Here is a 21,376-nt window from a genome sequence, read left to right as displayed (position 1 = left end):
GAGTGACTTCCAGGTATGTTCTCTGTGTGACCTCAGCCTCTCTACAGAGTGACTTCCAGGTATGTTCTCTGTGTGACCTCAGCCTCTCTACAGAGTGACTTCCAGGTATGTTCTCTGTGTGACCTCAGCCTCTCTACAGAGTGACTTCCAGGTATGTTCTCTGTGTGACCTCAGCCTCTCTACAGAGTGACTTCCAGGTATGTTCTCTGTGTGACCTCAGCCTCTACAGAGTGACTTCCAGGTATGTTCTCTGTGTGACCTCAGCCTCTCTACAGAGTGACTTCCAGGTATGTTCTCTGTGTGACCTCAGCCTCTACAGAGTGACTTCCAGGTATGTTCTCTGTGTGACCTCAGCCTCTCTACAGAGTGACTTCCAGGTATGTTCTCTGTGTGACCTCAGCCTCTCTACAGAGTGACTTCCAGGTATGTTCTCTGTGTGACCTCAGCCTCTACAGAGTGACTTCCAGGTATGTTCTCTGTGTGACCTCAGCCTCTCTACAGAGTGACTTCCAGGTATGTTCTCTGTGTGACCTCAGCCTCTCTACAGAGTGACTTCCAGGTATGTTCTCTGTGTGACCTCAGCCTCTACAGAGTGACTTCCAGGTATGTTCTCTGTGTGACCTCAGCCTCTCTACAGAGTGACTTCCAGGTATGTTCTCTGTGTGACCTCAGCCTCTCTACAGAGTGACTTCCAGGTATGTTCTCTGTGTGACCTCAGCCTCTACAGAGTGACTTCCAGGTATGTTCTCTGTGTGACCTCAGCCTCTCTACAGAGTGACTTCCAGGTATGTTCTCTGTGTGACCTCAGCCTCTCTACAGAGTGACTTCCAGGTATGTTCTCTGTGTGACCTCAGCCTCTCTACAGAGTGACTTCCAGGTATGTTCTCTGTGTGACCTCAGCCTCTCTACAGAGTGACTTCCAGGTATGTTCTCTGTGTGACCTCAGCCTCTACAGAGTGACTTCCAGGTATGTTCTCTGTGTGACCTCAGCCTCTCTACAGAGTGACTTCCAGGTATGTTCTCTGTGTGACCTCAGCCTCTACAGAGTGACTTCCAGGTATGTTCTCTGTGTGACCTCAGCCTCTCTACAGAGTGACTTCCAGGTATGTTCTCTGTGTGACCTCAGCCTCTCTACAGAGTGACTTCCAGGTATGTTCTCTGTGTGACCTCAGCCTCTCTGCAGAGTGACTTCCAGGTATGTTCTCTGTGTGACCTCAGCCTCTACAGAGTGACTTCCAGGTATGTTCTCTGTGTGACCTCAGCCTCTCTACAGAGTGACTTCCAGGTATGTTCTCTGTGTGACCTCAGCCTCTCTACAGAGTGACTTCCAGGTATGTTCTCTGTGTGACCTCAGCCTCTCTACAGAGTGACCTCCAGGTATGTTCTCTGTGTGACCTCAGCCTCTCTACAGAGTGACTTCCAGGTATGTTCTCTGTGTGACCTCCGCCTCTCTACAGAGTGACTTCCAGGTATGTTCTCTGTGTGACCTCAGCCTCTCTACAGAGTGACTTCCAGGTATGTTCTCTGTGACCTCAGCCTCTCTACAGAGTGACTTCCAGGTATGTTCTCTCTGTGACCTCAGCCTCTCTACAGAGTGACTTCCAGGTATGTTCTCTGTGTGACCTTTATTTATGACCTTTTTTTGTTTGGTATTCAGACAGCCAGCAATGGGTAGAACGCTCCCCAAAAGAATGTAGTCTCTGTGACACATCTAGGGGGCGCTGTGACACATCTAGGGGGCCACAATCTGCATTCAAAGATGTTCCTAGAAGCTTTGTCATTGAAAACCCGGTCGCAATGACTGTAACCAATCAGGAAGCAGACAGGCAAATCGACCAATAACAAAGCTTCTAGGAAAATCTTTGAATGCAGAATGCGAATACCCAAAAAAAACAAAGGTCATTAAGTAAGTATTGACATATTTTTGAGTGGTGCAACCACTCCTACAACCAGCAATGTCCGTGTACCTGTTTGTGTACGTGAATGAGCACGAGTGGTGTGCGCATGCGTGAAATTGGAACGACAGAAGTATGTGACATGGCTGCCACCTGCTGGACGCAAATCCAACTTCTGACTGTCTAGGTTCGCTAAAGAAGGAAAGGCTGAGCCAAAATAATAATGAAAAAATAGTTCTCAGTGACGCGGATTGATATCCATAATAAAGCTAATCTGACGGAGCAGAAAGAGAGAGAGAGAGGAGGGGAGGGAGAGAGGGGAGTTGCACCACTCGGTTCACACAGGTGTGATTTTTGCTTATAGCAGCTTCGACGACAAGACACGAGAATAAAGATTCCTTCCTTCGTCTCCAGCTGTCCTCGGTGCTCGCGCGCCGCCCCCTCCTGGCCAGCCTGGGCGCCTGCGGCCTGCTGGCGCTGGCGTGCTGCTCCATGCGAGACTGCGTGCGCTCCAAGCCCTGGCTGGGCCCGCTGGCGCTGCTGTCCATCACGCTGAGCGGCCTGACCGCCGCCGGGATACTGAACCTGACCGGCGCCACCTACAACTCCACCTACCTGGGAATCCCCTTCATCATGCTGGGTGAGGACTTTGAAAACAGCAGATCTATACAATAGCTCATTACGAGCCTGTGTAGGTCTGCTATTTTGACACACGCACACATAATTGAACGCTTTAAGACAGAATGAGATTGTGGGGGAATGCAGGAATGAACAAAAAGCTGCGATATGTTTCTTAGCTTACGCATGTTTCATGATAAATGCTTTTATGTGATGTATTCCCATGCTTTTGTTCTTGCTTAATGTAAGTCGCTCTGGATTAAGAGCGTCTTCTAAATGCCTAAATTGTAAATTGATATCAGTTGAGCTGAGTGGCGCTCTGATACTATCGATCTCACCAGAGTGTGGAGTTAACCCCGAGGACGCATCTGTGGCCCGTTTAGCTTTTGACCTGCACTTTAACACTTCATTGTTTAATACTTTAGCAGACCTATAGGGGATACCGAACCTGACCGGAGCAACCTATAACTCCATCTACCTGGGAATCACATTCATTCACACATCCATTATGATGGTTAAGGAGTCTAAAGAAAGGAAAGGAAAGGTACTATGTTTACCCAGGGTAACTGGACTAAGGAAAGGAAAGGTACCATGGGTACCAGGGTAACTGGACTAAGGAAAGGAAAGGTACTATGTTTACCCAGGGTAACTGGACTAAGGAAAGGAAAGGTACTATGTTTACCCAGGGTAACTGGACTAAGGAAAGGAAAGGTACTATGTTTACCCAGGGTAACTGGACTAAGGAAAGGAAAGGTACTATGTTTACCCAGGGTAACTGGACTAAGCTCAATAACTTGTTTACAGCCAGGCCCTGCTCATAGAACATTTCATGGTAGGGGTTCAATGCCTTGTCCAAGGGCACTTCACTACCTGTGAGGGAATCCTCTCCATTATGCTGGGTGAGGAGTTTAAACTACCTGGGAGGGAATCCTCTCCATTATGCTGGGTGAGGAGTTTAAACTACCTGGGAGGGAATCCCCTCCATTATGCTGGGTGAGGAGTTTAAACTACCTGGGAGGGAATCCCCTCCATTATGCTGGGTGAGGAGTTTAAACTACCTGGGAATCCCCTCCATTATGCTGGGTGAGGAGTTTAAACTACCTGGGAATCCCCTCCATTATGCTGGGTGAGGAGTTTAAACTACCTGGGAATCCCCTCCATTATGCTGGGTGAGGAGTTTAAACTACCTGGGAATCCTCTCCATTATGCTGGGTGAGGAGTTTAAACTACCTGGGAATCCCCTCCATTATGCTGGGTGAGGAGTTTAAACTACCTGGGAATCCCCTCCATTATGCTGGGTGAGGAGTTTAAACTACCTGGGAGGGAATCCCCTCCATTATGCTGGGTGAGGAGTTTAAACTACCTGGGAGGGAATCCTCTCCATTATGCTGGGTGAGGAGTTTAAACTACCTGTGAGGGAATCCCCTCCATTATGCTGGGTGAGGAGTTTAAACTACCTGGGAATCCCCTCCATTATGCTGGGTGAGGAGTTTAAACTACCTGGGAATCCCCTCCATTATGCTGGGGGAGGAGTTTAAACTACCTGTGAGGGAATCCCCTCCATTATGCTGGGTGAGGAGTTTAAACTACCTGGGAGGGAATCCCCTCCATTATGCTGGGTGAGGAGTTTAAACTACCTGGGAATCCCCTCCATTATGCTGGGTGAGGAGTTTAAACTACCTGGGAATCCTCTCCATTATGCTGGGTGAGGAGTTTAAACTACCTGGGAATCCCCTCCATTATGCTGGGTGAGGAGTTTAAACTACCTGGGAATCCCCTCCATTATGCTGGGTGAGGAGTTTAAACTACCTGGGAACCCTCTCCTTTATGCTGGGTGAGGAGTTTAAACTACCTGGGAGGGAATCCTCTCCATTATGCTGGGTGAGGAGTTTAAACTACCTGGGAGGGAATCCCCTCCATTATGCTGGGTGAGGAGTTTAAACTACCTGGGAATCCTTTCCATTATGCTGGGTGAGGAGTTTAAACTACCTGGGAGGGAATCCTCTCCATTATGCTGGGTGAGGAGTTTAAACTACCTGGGAGGGAATCCTCTCCATTATGCTGGGTGAGGAGTTTAAACTACCTGGGAGGGAATCCCCTCCATTATGCTGGGTGAGGAGTTTAAACTACCTGGGAGGGAATCCCCTCCATTATGCTGGGTGAGGAGTTTAAACTACCTGGGAATCCCCTCCATTATGCTGGGTGAGGAGTTTAAACTACCTGGGAATCCCCTCCATTATGCTGGGTGAGGAGTTTAAACTACCTGGGAATCCTCTCCATTATGCTGGGTGAGGAGTTTAAACTACCTGGGAATCCCCTCCATTATGCTGGGTGAGGAGTTTAAACTACCTGGGAATCCTCTCCATTATGCTGGGTGAGGAGTTTAAACTACCTGGGAGGGAATCCTCTCCATTATGCTGGGTGAGGAGTTTAAACTACCTGGGAATCCCCTCCATTATGCTGGGTGAGGAGTTTAAACTACCTGGGAATCCCCTCCATTATGCTGGGTGAGGAGTTTAAACTACCTGGGAATCCTCTCCATTATGCTGGGTGAGGAGTTTAAACTACCTGGGAATCCCCTCCATTATGCTGGGTGAGGAGTTTAAACTACCTGGGAATCCTCTCCATTATGCTGGGTGAGGAGTTTAAACTACCTGGGAGGGAATCCTCTCCATTATGCTGGGTGAGGAGTTTAAACTACCTGGGAATCCCCTCCATTATGCTGGGGGAGGAGTTTAAACTACCTGTGAGGGAATCCCCTCCATTATGCTGGGTGAGGAGTTTAAACTACCTGGGAGGGAATCCCCTCCATTATGCTGGGTGAGGAGTTTAAACTACCTGGGAATCCCCTCCATTATGCTGGGTGAGGAGTTTAAACTACCTGGGAATCCTCTCCATTATGCTGGGTGAGGAGTTTAAACTACCTGGGAATCCCCTCCATTATGCTGGGTGAGGAGTTTAAACTACCTGGGAACCCTCTCCTTTATGCTGGGTGAGGAGTTTAAACTACCTGGGAGGGAATCCTCTCCATTATGCTGGGTGAGGAGTTTAAACTACCTGGGAGGGAATCCCCTCCATTATGCTGGGTGAGGAGTTTAAACTACCTGGGAGGGAATCCTCTCCATTATGCTGGGTGAGGAGTTTAAACTACCTGGGAGGGAATCCCCTCCATTATGCTGGGTGAGGAGTTTAAACTACCTGGGAGGGAATCCCCTCCATTATGCTGGGTGAGGAGTTTAAACTACCTGGGAATCCCCTCCATTATGCTGGGTGAGGAGTTTAAACTACCTGGGAATCCTCTCCATTATGCTGGGTGAGGAGTTTAAACTACCTGGGAATCCCCTCCATTATGCTGGGTGAGGAGTTTAAACTACCTGGGAATCCCCTCCATTATGCTGGGTGAGGAGTTTAAACTACCTGGGAATCCTCTCCATTATGCTGGGTGAGGAGTTTAAACTACCTGGGAATCCCCTCCATTATGCTGGGTGAGGAGTTTAAACTACCTGGGAATCCTCTCCATTATGCTGGGTGAGGAGTTTAAACTACCTGGGAGGGAATCCTCTCCATTATGCTGGGGGAGGAGTTTAAACTACCTGGGAATCCCCTCCATTATGCTGGGTGAGGAGTTTAAACTACCTGGGAATCCTCTCCATTATGCTGGGTGAGGAGTTTAAACTACCTGGGAATCCTCTCCATTATGCTGGGTGAGGAGTTTAAACTACCTGGGAATCCTCTCCATTATGCTGGGTGAGGAGTTTAAACTACCTGGGAATCCCCTCCATTATGCTGGGTGAGGAGTTTAAACTACCTGGGAATCCTCTCCATTATGCTGGGTGAGGAGTTTAAACTACCTGGGAGGGAATCCTCTCCATTATGCTGGGGGAGGAGTTTAAACTACCTGGGAATCCCCTCCATTATGCTGGGTGAGGAGTTTAAACTACCTGGGAATCCCCTCCATTATGCTGGGTGAGGAGTTTAAACTACCTGGGAATCCTCTCCATTATGCTGGGTGAGGAGTTTAAACTACCTGGGAATCCTCTCCATTATGCTGGGTGAGGAGTTTAAACTACCTGGGAATCCTCTCCATTATGCTGGGTGAGGAGTTTAAACTACCTGGGAATCCTCTCCATTATGCTGGGTGAGGAGTTTAAACTACCTGGGAGGGAATCCCCTCCATTATGCTGGGTGAGGAGTTTAAACTACCTGGGAGGGAATCCTCTCCTTTATGCTGGGTGAGGAGTTTAAACTACCTGGGAGGGAATCCTCTCCATTATGCTGGGTGAGGAGTTTAAACTACCTGGGAGGGAATCCCCTCCATTATGCTGGGTGAGGAGTTTAAACTACCTGGGAGGGAATCCTCTCCATTATGCTGGGTGAGGAGTTTAAACTACCTGGGAATCCCCTCCATTATGCTGGGTGAGGAGTTTAAACTACCTGGGAATCCCCTCCATTATGCTGGGTGAGGAGTTTAAACTACCTGGGAGGGAATCCCCTCCATTATGCTGGGGGAGGAGTTTAAACTACCTGTGAGGGAATCCCCTCCATTATGCTGGGTGAGGAGTTTAAACTACCTGGGAGGGAATCCCCTCCATTATGCTGGGTGAGGAGTTTAAACTACCTGGGAATCCCCTCCATTATGCTGGGGGAGGAGTTTAAACTACCTGGGAGGGAATCCCCTCCATTATGCTGGGTGAGGAGTTTAAACTACCTGGGAGGGAATCCCCTCCATTATGCTGGGTGAGGAGTTTAAACTACCTGGGAGGGAATCCTCTCCATTATGCTGGGTGAGGAGTTTAAACTACCTGGGAATCCCCTCCATTATGCTGGGGGAGGAGTTTAAACTACCTGGGAGGGAATCCCCTCCATTATGCTGGGTGAGGAGTTTAAACTACCTGGGAGGGAATCCCCTCCATTATGCTGGGTGAGGAGTTTAAACTACCTGGGAGGGAATCCCCTCCATTATGCTGGGGGAGGAGTTTAAACTACCTGTGAGGGAATCCCCTCCATTATGCTGGGTGAGGAGTTTAAACTACCTGGGAGGGAATCCCCTCCATTATGCTGGGTGAGGAGTTTAAACTACCTGGGAATCCTCTCCATTATGCTGGGTGAGGAGTTTAAACTACCTGGGAGGGAATCCCCTCCATTATGCTGGGTGAGGAGTTTAAACTACCTGGGAGGGAATCCCCTCCATTATGCTGGGTGAGGAGTTTAAACTACCTGGGAGGGAATCCCCTCCATTATGCTGGGGGAGGAGTTTAAACTACCTGTGAGGGAATCCCCTCCATTATGCTGGGTGAGGAGTTTAAACTACCTGGGAGGGAATCCCCTCCATTATGCTGGGTGAGGAGTTTAAACTACCTGGGAATCCTCTCCATTATGCTGGGTGAGGAGTTTAAACTACCTGGGAATCCTTTCCATTATGCTGGGTTAACCCATTCTGACCTGAGATCAGATTCTATAAATGTTCTTCTACATCCTGACAGTTTTCTGAAAAAGCTATGTTTCTATGTCAGTCGCAGACCTACAAGCTCGTAGCGCGCCACTCGAGCTTGTAGATCTGCTATTTTTCAATAGCTAAAGTATAACATAATGCTTACAACACGGTTAAAAGTCCACCTATTAGCAGGGAATCCTCGTCAGCATGCTGGGAAAGAGTTTAAACACATTCACGATTCGCCCGACGTTGAAAAAAAAGAACAGAAAAAAGAAACATCATGTTTGTTTTGGCCCAAAGTATATCTCTTGCCCGGTACCGCTTAAGATGTGTTAATTAGCAGGGATATGTAGCCCAACATGAAAGTGCAAGCCATTCCCCGTTGGTTTAATTAATTCTTGAATTCCTGTGTTTCCTCTCGGGGTTACGTTTAATTTAGGGCGATGGGGAGGGGCAATCTGATGTGGATACAACGGCTCCACATTTTCGGCACAACACAGATTTTTTTTGTCAGAAGTCAGCCTTTTCTTGTCAGGTGAAACCTGATATAGGCCTATGTTGCCAAATTTGACTGAGAGTTTTTTTTCATGTCATGTGAAAGCAGGGAATCATATCTTCAAATTGACATATTGGTTGTTCAGTTTGACCCTCCAGTTTTGGAGATATGGCTTATAGAGTAATGTCTGGCAGAGAAACAGCGATTTGAGAAAACAGGCTTTGAAAGGTTCACTTCTGTGGTCTCTAACATTACACCTATAGCTACATGTTTAAGCATTTATTTCATATTTACATGTCTTCTGTGGTCTCTAACATTACACCTAGCTACATGTTGAAGCATTTATTTCATATTTACGATTTCAGCTCTGACATTTATTCCAGACATGATCTAGTCTAGATTCTAAACTATGTGAAGAGTCTGCCTGAACCTTTTCAAGCCTGTTTTCTTAACTCGCTGTTTCTCTGCAAGACATTACTCTATAAGACATTACTCTATTTCACTTAGTTTTAGTCACATTTTAGTCACCTGAAATGTTCTAGTGTTAGTCCAGTTTTAGTCGACTAAACGCCGTACGATTTTAGTCGAATGATTCTACAGTTGATGTAGTCGACTAAGGAGTGTTTTGACGGGCCTTGAGGTCGTCGTAATGGCAGAATTCATGCTGGAAATAGCAGATCTACAAGCTCTACAACGTGTCGCGCCGCGCCGCCTTGTGAGCTTGTAGATCCAGGCAAGACAGTGCTGTGGTTCAGGGTTATAGTTCCAGTAATAAAACAGCATCAATTAAATTAAATTGACACAAAGCAGAGCCGCTGAGAGAAGGTCTGTTTCTGTTGTTGGAGAGAGAGAGAGAGAGAGAGAGAGAGAGAGAGACCTATAGATAGAGAGAGAGAGACCTATAGATAGAGTAAAGAGAGAGAGAGAGAGAGAGGTATGGATAGAGCACAGAGACAGATGGTCAGATTTCCGGTTGTGTTTTGACCTTATTTAACTCGCAGTGGTGTGTGTGTGTGTGTGTGTGTGTGTGTGTGTGTGTGTGCGCGTGTGTGTGCGCGTGTGTGTGTGTGTGTGTGTGTGTGTGTGTGTGTGTGTGTGTGTGTGTGTGTGTGTGTGTGTGTGTGTGTGTGTGTGTGTGTGTGTGTGTGTGTGTGTGTGTGTGTGTGTGTGTGTGTGTGTGTGTGTGTGTGTGTGTGTGTGTGTGTGTGTGCGCGCCCGTAATCCCTGCTAAATAAACCAAATTAGATGTGGATATAACCATTTAAAACACACACACACACACACACACACACACACACACACACACACACACACACACACACACACACACACACACACACACACACAACGCTCATCCTCCGAGGTGATGTGGGGTTCTCTTGCTCCGTCCCCCCCACCTATGGGGTAGCTTATGTCACCGTTGGCGACCGACCGGTGGTGACTCATGGTGGTTGTCACGGCAACCCCGGAGGTCCAAGCCATCTGCTGCCTGCGTGCTGCATGGCTGTGTGAGCTTGTAGATCTGCTATATGCATACTGTTGTCATGGTTACCGTCGTGGCTATATGTACATGGTCACATTGTGATGGAATTATAGGGATGCACCGAAAGGGACATTCTTGGCCCGAAAACCCAATACCGAATATACAGTTTAATCAGTCCTCAGGTCTAAATGGGATAAACAGCCAATCAACAGGTGTCTAATCCCCCCCCCACCCCTCCCTACAATATGTCGGAGAAACGGACGACACAGATACAATGCCAAAAAGACAACCACAAGATTTGTGCAACATTTCATGGCTCACGGCATTGAAGCTCTAAAAGGCGCCGGACTTCAACACAATCCCAACTGGACAGTTTTAGGACAAAGACGTTTTAATGAAAAACAAGTGGATTAAGAACCTCAACACGGATTTTCCTGGAGGTTTAAACATAATGCCTAAAATCAGATCTTGAACTCTACAAAACTTAAACTCAGGATTAAACTGGAGTAAATCTAAAAGTGATTGGATCAGACTTCCTTCGGATACATCATGGCGAATGCATTTATTCCTTTCAGTGCACTGAAGTTTTTTAATTCCTGTCCAATCACTGAAGTTCTTTAATTCCCGTCCAATCACTGAAGTTCTTTAATTCCCGTCCAATCACTGAAGTTCTTTAATTCCCGTCCAATCAGGTCACGGGCTGTTCGGCTCCTTTGAGATGCTGTCGTCGTGGCGCCGGACGCGCGAGGAGCATCACGTGAAGGAGCGCGTGGCCGCCACCTTCGAGGAGGCGGGGCTACGGCTGACGGGATCCACCGCGTTGCACCTGGCGGCGCTGGGCCTGGCCGCCTCCCCCTTGACCAACATGGAGGCTGTGAGTGGAGCGCACACGCACACACACACACACACACACGCATGCACGCACGCGCACACACGCACACGCACGAGCACACACACACACACACGAGCACACGCACGCACACACACACGCACGAGCACACGCACGCACACACGCACGAGCACACGCACACACACACACACGCACGAGCACACGCACACACACACACACACACACACGCATGCACGCACGCGCACACACGCACACGCACGAGCACACACACACACGCACGAGCACACGCACACACACACACACGCACGAGCACACGCACGCACACACGCACGAGCACACACACACGCGCATGCACGCGCGCACACGCACGCACACACGCACACGCACGCACGCGCACGCACACTCACACACATTTCGATTTCTTTATTTGAGTCCACATTTATAAAATACATTATCAAGGGCATAAATATTTTTAGTTGCTTCTGATAATACTACGCACTCGAGTCCAAACAAGCCCTAAATGTACAGAGTATATATATATATATATATATATATATATATATATATATAGAATATAGGCAACACATGAACTTATTCACAGCAAACATTCATGGTCACTTCAGTCTGTCATATTATTACCAACACCGAAAGTAAATCATGGGTACAAAAAGCACCTTCTCCTCCAAATAGACCGACTGCCTATAATGGAGGAGATTGAACAGTATGTTGCGAGCTGCTTTGCCTTACACTTGAACAACCCTATAATCCTCAAGCCTCTGACCACTAGCCTGTGGACATCATGTCTCTGACCACTAGCCTGTGGACATCATGTCTCTGACCACTAGCCTGTGGACATCATGTCTCTGACCACTAGCCTGTGGACATCATGTCTCTGACCACTAGCCTGTGGACATCATGTCTCTGACCACTAGCCTGTGGACATCATGTCTCTGACCACTAGCCTGTGGACATCATGTCTCTGACCACTAGCCTGTGGACATCATGTCTCTGACCACTAGCCTGTGGACATCATGTCTCTGACCACTAGCCTGTGGACATCATGTCTCTGACCACTAGCCTGTGGACATCATGTCTCTGACCACTAGCCTGTGGACATCATGTCTCTGACCACTAGCCTGTGGACATCATGGCCCAGGCTGCCAAATATAAAGACAATGAGCTGACACTTATAGCCCAGTTGTATAATGGCCTGCACTAATGGTTGATATTTTACTTGTTTAGTAAGGAAAGCTTCCTCTAAACTTGAATCAAAAGCACAGCCAACTTCCAATAGACACAAACACACACACACACGCATGTGCGCATGCATGCATGCACGCACACACGGAAATCGAATACCCGAGAAACGGATGGAGAACCGAGCCGACCAATCACAATTTCACATCATCTTTTCCCGGCCAATCAGTATTTGCGTACACAAACGGGTGGACGTGGGAGGGGCTAGCACCCCTCAAAATAATGAAAAAAAATCTTCCTATTAGTTTCAAAGTACCTGATGTTTTTGTTATTTTTGGGGGGGGAGGGAGGGGGAGGGGGACACACGACAGGCCAACAGCACGCACACCAAGGGTTAACGACGTCATTCCCTTTAACCGACAGGTGCGTCTGTTCTGATGGGCGTGGTCATGGGGGCGTGGTTATGAGGGCGTGGCCGTGGTTATGGGGGCGTTGCCGTGGGGGCGTGGTCATGGGGGCGTGGTCATGGGGGGCGTGGTTATGGGGGCGTGGCCGTGGGGGGGGTGGTCATGAGGGCGTGGCCCTGGGTTAACGGCGTCGTTCCCTTTCTAACCGACAGGTGCGTCTGTTCTGCCGCACGGCGGCCCTGGGCGTGGCCGTGGGCTACCTGTACACCCTGTCGTTCTACGGCTCCTGTCTGGTGTTCACCGGCTACCTGGAGACGGGATACCGCCACGGCTGCTTCTGTCGCCGCGTCAGGCCGCCCGCGCCCCACCACGGGCCCAACGCGGCCCGGGCAGCGCCAAGGCCCGCCTGGTACCGATGCCTCATGTACACACGATACCAGGTGAGTGGATGAATGATACTAGGTGGGTCAATATGAACGATACCAGGTGGGTTAATGAACGATACCAGGTGGGTTAATGAACGATACCAGGTGGGTCGATATTAACGATACCAGGTGGGTGAAGATGAATGATACTAGGTGGGTCAATATGAACGATACCAGGTGGGTTAATGAACGATACCAGGTGGGTTAATGAACGATACCAGGTGGGTCGATATTAACGATACCAGGTGGGTGAATATGAACGATACCAGGTGGGTGAATATGAACGATACCAGGTGGGTGAATATGAACGATACCAGGTGAGTGGATGAATGATACCAGGTGGGTCGATATGAACGATACCAGGTGAGTGAATGAACGATACCAGGTGAGTGAATGAGTGATTTTTATAAAAATTTAAAAAAGCTATCGGGACAAATCTACCGATTATATATCGTGCGCGCCTAACGAAACGTTTTGTAACGGTGACCTCTGTGACACCTCTCTCTCTCTCTCTCTCTCTCTCTCCACCAACCAGGACGAGACCCCCCCTCGCCCCCCGCCACACCCCCACCCCCACCCGCACGCCGCGCCCAACGCCCCCCCGCGGGGTCACGCCCACAGCGGGGGGGGTCACCACGAGAGCAACAACAACAACACGGACCCCCCATGCGTCGGGGGGAGGAGCTACGCCTCGTCCTCGCCAGGCCTGGTGGGCCGACCCCCGGACAGCTACTCCTCGCCTGGCCTGGTGGGCCGACCCCCGGACAGCTACTCCTCGCCTGGCCTGGTGGGCCGACCCCCGGACAGCTACTCCTCGCCTGGCCTGGTGGGCCGACCCCCGGACAGCTACTCCTCGCCTGGCCTGGTGGCCCGACCCCCGGACACCCACCTGCTGCTGGGCTGCGTCCAGCGTTGCTACGGCGACTGGATCACCAACACCTACGTCAAGCCCTTCGTGGTCCTTCTGTACCTCGTCTACGTCAGCTTTGGACTGATGGGGTTCCTGCAGGTACGCACACACGCACGCACGCAGCTACGCACGCAGCTACGCACGCACACACGCACGCACGTTCGCTTTGGACTAAAGGCTCCAACACATTCCAGCTGGCCATATTCAAACTCCTAAATATGGTGCTCGGCTCTGGGATATTCGGAACCAAGGGCTGACGGCGCCACTAAACAAAAGCGGGGGCAAATATTATGACCCAAAAATAACTAACCGCGGGATTTGTGTAAACGGCAACCTCGGACAAGTCTGACTGAGAGCCTTGTTGTTCTACTGCACTCTGGACTCCTGCTGTGGAGATGGGATTTGAACCATAGGAGAGCATTTATTTTTAAACTCCTTGTTTGTCAAGAAGGAGGTAGTGGTCAACCATGTCGAATGCTTTAGAGAGATCAATGAGTATTGCACCAGTGATACGTACTTCTGTCCTTTTGTCAGGACAGAAGTACGTCGCTTGTGAATTTTAAGGTATAGCCGTGGTTGTGGATGAAGTGTGATCTGAATCCTTGATTGAAGGGGCGATAAAATGCTGCCACGCTTTCGCAAAATAGTGCAAACGCTGGAAATGGGTCTGTAGTTATTCATGGCCGTTGGGTCTCCAGTTTTAAAGATGGGGGGGGGGGTGACTCTTTCACTTTTCCAAATTGAGGGGAGTGAGGAGGTAGACACTAGAGACACATTGAACAGGTCTGCGAGGGGATACATTGATATGTGAGAAGCAAGTTTAACAAATGTAGTTTCGAGACCGTCATGACCGGCACCACGACTTTCTTTTTTTTTTAAGAAAAGGAACCATTAGGGGTGTTTGTGTTTGGGGAAGCAGCTTTAACATAGGGAACTACATAATACCAGCTGTAACATATAGGAGTCTGTGTGTTTGGGAACTACATAATACCAGCTGTAACATATAGGAGTCTGTGTGTTTGGGAACTACATAATACCAGCTGTAACATATAGGAGTCTGTGTGTTTGGAACTACAGAATACCAGCTGTAACATATAGGAGTCTGTGTGTTTGGGAACTACAAAATACCAGCTGTAACATATAGGAGTCTGTATGTTTGGAACTACATAATACCAGCTGTAACATATAGGAGTCTGTGTGTTTGGAACTACATAATACCAGCTGTAACATATAGGAGTCTGTGTGTTTGGGAACTACAGAATACCAGGTGTAACATATAGGAGTCTGTGTGTGTTTGGGAACTACAGAATACCAGCTGTAACATATAGGAGTCTGTGTGTTGGGGAACTACATAATACCAGCTGTAACATATAGGAGTCTGTGTGTTTGGAACTACATAATACCAGCTGTAACATATAGGAGTCTGTATGTGTTTGGGAACTACATAATACCAGCTGTAACATATAGGAGTCTGTATGTGTTTGGAACTACATAATACCAGCTGTAACATATAGGAGTCTGTGTGTTTGGGAACTACATAATACCAGCTGTAACGTATAGGAGTCTGTGTGTGTTTGGGAACTACATAATACCAGCTGTAACGTATAGGAGTCTGTGTGTTTGGAACTACATAATACCAGCTGTAACATATAGGAGTCTGTGTGTGTTTGGGAACTACATAATACCAGCTGTAACATATAGGAGTCTGTGTGTTTGGAACTACATAATACCAGCTGTAACATATAGGAGTCTGTGTGTGTTTGGGAACTACATAATACCAGCTGTAACATATAGGAGTCTGTATGTGTTGGGGAACTACATAATACCAGCTGTAACATATAGGAGTCTGTATGTGTTGGGGAACTACATAATACCAGCTGTAACATATAGGAGTCTGTGTGTTTGGAACTACAGATAACCAGCTGTAACATATAGGAGTCTGTGTGTGTTGGGGAACTACATAATACCAGCTGTAACATATAGGAGTCTGTGTGTTTGGGAACTACAGATAACCAGCTGTAACGTATAGGAGTCTGTGTGTTTGGGAACTACAGAATACCAGCTGTAACATATAGGAGTCTGTATGTGTTTGGGAACTACATAATACCAGCTGTAACATATAGGAGTCTGTATGTGTTTGGGAACTACATAATACCAGCTGTAACATATAGGAGTCTGTGTGTGTTTGGAACTACATAATACCAGCTGTAACGTATAGGAGTCTGTATGTGTTGGGGAACTACAGATAACCAGCTGTAACATATAGGAGTCTGTATGTTTGGGAACTACAGATAACCAGCTGTAACATATAGGAGTCTGTATGTTTGGGAACTACAGATAACCAGCTGTAACATATAGGAGTCTGTGTGTTGGGAACTACAGATAACCAGCTGTAACGTATAGGAGTCTGTGTGTTTGGGAACTACAGATAACCAGCTGTAACATATAGGAGTCTGTGTGTTTGGAACTACAGAATACCAGCTGTAACATATAGGAGTCTGTATGTTTGGGAACTACATAATACCAGCTGTAACATATAGGAGTCTGTGTGTTTGGAACTACAGATAACCAGCTGTAACATATAGGAGTCTGTGTGTTTGGGAACTACATAATACCAGCTGTAACATATAGGAGTCTGTGTGTTTGGGAACTACATAATACCAGCTGTAACATATAGGAGTCTGTATGTGTTTGGGAACTACATAATACCAGCTGTAACATATAGGAGTCTGTGTGTTTGGGAACTACAGAATACCAGCTGTAACATATAGGAGTCTGTGTGTTTGGAACTACATAATACCAGCTGTAACATATAGGAGTCTGTGTGTTTGGAACTACAGAATGCCAGCTGTAACATATAGGAGTCTGTGTGTTTGGGAACTACATAATACCAGCTGTAACATATAGGAGTCTGTGTGTTTGAGAACTACAGATAACCAGCTGTAACATATAGGAGTCTGTGTGTTTGGAACTACATAATACCAGCTGTAACATATAGGAGTCTGTGTGTTTGGAACTACATAATACCAGCTGTAACATATAGGAGTCTGTGTGTTTGGGAACTACATAATACCAGCTGTAACATATAGGAGTCTGTGTGTGTTTGGAACTACATAATACCAGCTGTAACATATAGGAGTCTGTGTGTGTTTGGGAACTACATAATACCAGCTGTAACATATAGGAGTCTGTGTGTGTTTGGAACTACATAATACCAGCTGTAACATATAGGAGTCTGTGTGTTTGGAACTACAGAATACCAGCTGTAACATATAGGAGTCTGTGTGTGTTTGGGAACTACATAATACCAGCTGTAACATATAGGAGTCTGTGTGTTTGGAACTACATAATACCATCTGTAACATATAGGAGTCTGTGTGTTTGGAACTACATAATACCATCTGTAACATATAGGAGTCTGTATGTTTGGAACTACATAATACCAGCTGTAACATATAGGAGTCTGTGTGTTTGGGAACTACATAATACCAGCTGTAACGTATAGGAGTCTGTGTGTTTGGAACTACAGATTACCAGCTGTAACATATAGGAGTCTGTATGTGTTTGGGAACTACATAATACCAGCTGTAACGTATAGGAGTCTGTGTGTTTGGAACTACAGATTACCAGCTGTAACATATAGGAGTCTGTATGTGTTTGGGAACTACATAATACCAGCTGTAACATATAGGAGTCTGTGTGTTTGGGAACTACAGAAAACCAGCTGTAACATATAGGAGTCTGTATGTGTTTGGGAACTACATAATACCAGCTGTAACATATAGGAGTCTGTATGTGTTTGGGAACTACATAATACCAGCTTTAACATATAGGAGTCTGTATGTGTTTGGGAACTACATAATACCAGCTGTAACATATAGGAGTCTGTGTGTTTGGGAACTACAGAAAACCAGCTGTAACATATAGGAGTCTGTATGTGTTTGGGAACTACATAATACCAGCTGTAACATATAGGAGTCTGTGTGTTTGGAACTTCATAATACCAGCTGTAACATATAGGAGTCTGTGTGTGTTTGGGAACTACATAATACCAGCTGTAACATATAGGAGTCTGTGTGTTTGGGAACTACATAATACCAGCTGTAACATATAGGAGTCTGTGTGTGTTTGGGAACTACATAATACCAGCTGTAACATATAGGAGTCTGTGTGTGTTTGGGAACTACATAATACCAGCTGTAACATATAGGAGTCTGTGTGTTTGGAACTACATAATACCAGCTGTAACATATAGGAGTCTGTGTGTTTGGGAACTACATAATACCAGCTGTAACGTATAGGAGTCTGTGTGTTTGGGAACTACATAATACCAGCTGTAACATATAGGAGTCTGTGTGTTTGGAACTACATAATACCAGCTGTAACATATAGGAGTCTGTGTGTTTGGGAACTACAAAATACCAGCTGTAACATATAGGAGTCTGTGTGTTTGGAACTACAGAATACCAACTGTAACATATAGGAGTCTGTGTGTTTGGGAACTACAGAATACCAGCTGTAACATATAGGAGTCTGTATGTGTTGGGGAACTACATAATACCAGCTGTAACATATAGGAGTCTGTATGTGTTGGGGAACTACATAATACTAGCTGTAACATATAGGAGTCTGTGTGTTTGGGAACTACATAAAACCAGCTGTAACATATAGGAGTCTGTGTGTTTGGGAACTACATAATACCAGCTGTAACATATAGGAGTCTGTGTGTTTGGGAACTACATAATACCAGCTGTAACATATAGGAGTCTGTGTGTGTTTGGGAACTACAGAATACCAGCTGTAACATATAGGAGTCTGTGTGTTTGGGAACTACAGAATACCAGCTGTAAACTATAGGAGTCTGTGTGTTTGGGAACTACAGAATACCAGCTGTAACATATAGGAGTCTGTGGGCTGTATTTTGCGTGTCTTAAGTACCAGGTCTTATTACTTAACTTAAGAACTGGAGGCGTGATCAATGCCATTTGGCTTTTCTGAGTGGCCAAAGAGCATAATTTGACCACAGTTAACAATGTGTTATTCCGCCCGGTAACAGGTGACCCAGGGGGCGGACCCCAGCGCTCTGGTCGCCATGGACACCGCCACGGTGCTGTACGCGCGCGCCCAGCAGCGATACTTCAGCTCCTACTCGCCCGTCATCGGCTTCTACATCTACGAGAGCGCCCCCTACTGGAACGCCTCGGTGCAGCGCGACCTGCTCGAGTACGCCAAGGTGTGTAGGCTACAGTGTTGTATCCCAAAGGGTTAACCCATTCTGACCTGAGATCAGATTCATACGAGGTTTCCACGGGACACACACTGGTCTGATTAACCCATTCTGACCTGAGATCAGATTCTAAAAATGTCAGTCGTTCTTCGAATTTTTCAAAAATAGCAGACCTACAAGCTCGTAGCGCGCCACTCGGTGGCGCGCTATGAGCTTGTAGATCTGCTATTTTTCAATAGCTAAATCATAACATGATGCTAACACCAAAACGGGTTCCCGGTCAGAATGGGTTAATGTAACACAGCTCTGTTTACAGCTTTATTGTAATTGTTTTATCTTGATTTATTTGATTTGTCTTGTTTCCACTTTGGCTTTGGCAGTTTAAACGTATATGTTTTCTCATGCCAATTAAAGCTCCTTTGAATTGAAAAATGTAATTGAATTGAGACGGTTAGAGAGAGAATACTAATAATAATGCCAATTTTTTTTCGTTTTCTAACTCGAGTTTAAAATCTCGAATCCCGATTCTTCCACTCCAGTGTTGTTTTCTTCGACTAAAAATAACAAGTGTAAAATAAGTCATTATGACGGCAACAAGGCCCGCAAAAATACATTTTAGTCGACTAAATCACCTGTAGATTTAGTCGACTAAAATCTAATGACATTTAGTCGACTAAAACTAAACACTAAAATGTGACTAAAACTAAGTGAAAACTATTCAGGTAGACTATATGACTAAAAACTAAAATAGAAATGTGCTGCCAAAAACAACACCGTAATCCACTCTGATTGGTTTGTTGTTGCTCCGCCCACACAACAGGGCTTCCAGCGAATCAGCTGGCTGGAGTCGTACCTGGGCTACCTGTCGGAGCGCAACATCTCCGCCTCGCTGCCGCGACGCAACTTCACGCGCACGCTGCGCCGCGACTTCCTGCGCGACCGCCGCTTCGCCCACTTCGCCGACGACATCATCTTCGCCGAGCGGCCGCCGCCGCGGCCGAAGGAGGAAGGGGGAGGGGGGGAGGAGGAGGGGGGAGACGGGGAAGGGGAGGAGCCGGACGTGGCGGCGTCGCGCGTCTTCCTGGTGGCGCGCACCACGGAGAACAAGCGCGAGGAGATGTCGGTGCTGCTGGACACGCTGCGCCGCCTGTCGCTCACCTCCCGCGTCCGCTTCCTGGTCTTCAACCCGTCCTTCGTGTACCTGGACCGCTACGCGGCCGCCGTCTCCTGGCCGCTGCGCCACTCCCTGCTCGCCGTGCTCCTCCTGCTGGCGCTGGCCTCGCTGACGGTGGCGGAGCCGCTGGCGGCCGCCTGGCTGGCGCTGGCGCTGCTCTCGGTGCAGTTCGGCGTGGTGGGCTTCATGACGCTGTGGGGCGCGCGGCTGGACTGCGCCTCGGCGCTCTGCCTGGTGTCGGCCGCGCTGGGCGGAGCCGCCGACCTCTGCTCGCCGCTGCTGTGCTCGTTCGCGGCGGGCCGCGGGGACACGCGCACGCGCTGGGTCCGCGCCGCCCTGGAGCGCCACGGCGTGCCCGCGCTGCAGGCGCTGCTCTGCTACGCCGGCGCGCTGGCGCCGCTGGCCGCCGTGCGCTCGCAGCTCACCTGGACCATGTTCCGCTGCCTGGCGCTGTCGGCCGGCTGCGCCGCGCTGCACGGCCTGGCCTTCCTGCCTGCGCTGCTCACCTTCCTGCCGCCCGCCAAGACCACGCGCTCCTCCTCCTCCCCCCACCGCCACCACGAGGGGGAGGAGGGGGAGGAAGGGGAGGGGCCGGGGGGGGCGGGGGCGGGGCAGGGTGTGGAGTGCGTGGAGATGAGCGGCGGCGGCGGCACGCGAGTCGTGGATCAGATCACCACCGTCTGAGAGAGAGAGACGCCACGCCCCCAGAGGAGGCGGGACTATAGCGGGTGGACGGACCCCCCCCCCCGATGAAATGAGTTCCTGAAGGGAAGTGTCGTCGTCTCAAGGCCCAGAGGAAAGCCTGGTCGCAACCGGAGGTCGGAGAGTCCTGGGTCCGGGTCCTGGTCCGGGTCCGGGTCTTGGTCCGGGTCTAGGTCCGGGTCTTGGTCCTGGTCTTGGTCCGGGTCTAGGTCCTGGTCTTGGTCTCAACCGGAGGCAGGCGGGAGCGTGATTAGTCGGAACATCCGTCAGATGTAGAAGCTATTTTCCCCCCCGGGTACGATTTTATTTTATTTTATTTTTGACCAATCACAACACTTCACACACATCACGGAGAACGCACATTGATTTGTGTAAAGACGAGCGCTGCTGCTTCCGCCAAAATCCAGCACTTCCGTGAAGAGGAGGAGGGCTGAGGGGGCGGGGCCTGACTCCTCCTATGGGGGCGACGCCCCTCTCCGGAGGCGACTTCAAAGGACACGAACAGCAGAGGGCGCTGTTTTTTTTTTTGTGGGGTTTTTATTTGACGACGGGTTCCCA

At 48.4% G+C, this 21,376-nt stretch overlaps 1 protein-coding gene across 1 annotated transcript in view; it reads left to right on the top strand.

Annotated features, from left to right (window-relative positions):
• Positions 1 to 20,800, top strand: part of ptchd1 (patched domain containing 1) — a gene marked incomplete at both ends in the record, with an annotated part of 24,700 nt that extends 3,900 nt beyond the window's left edge. Inside the window, 8 exons of the mRNA XM_080793255.1 lie at positions 1 to 13; positions 2,310 to 2,535; positions 10,619 to 10,800; positions 12,593 to 12,820; positions 13,341 to 13,814; positions 18,772 to 18,948; positions 19,763 to 20,665; positions 20,702 to 20,800. The exon at positions 1 to 13 is cut by the window's left edge and continues 128 nt beyond it. Of these exons, the coding sequence (XP_080649381.1) occupies positions 1 to 13; positions 2,310 to 2,535; positions 10,619 to 10,800; positions 12,593 to 12,820; positions 13,341 to 13,814; positions 18,772 to 18,948; positions 19,763 to 20,665; positions 20,702 to 20,800 (2,302 nt within the window). The remainder of the gene's footprint in view (positions 14 to 2,309; positions 2,536 to 10,618; positions 10,801 to 12,592; positions 12,821 to 13,340; positions 13,815 to 18,771; positions 18,949 to 19,762; positions 20,666 to 20,701) is intronic.
• Positions 20,801 to 21,376: the final 576 nt, after the last annotated feature.

The sequence above is a fragment of the Protomyctophum bolini genome (assembly GCF_963924005.1).
Source record: "Protomyctophum bolini genome assembly, chromosome: 21".
NCBI lineage: Eukaryota > Metazoa > Chordata > Actinopteri > Myctophiformes > Myctophidae > Protomyctophum > Protomyctophum bolini.
This window is presented reverse-complemented; position numbering and strand designations above follow the sequence as displayed.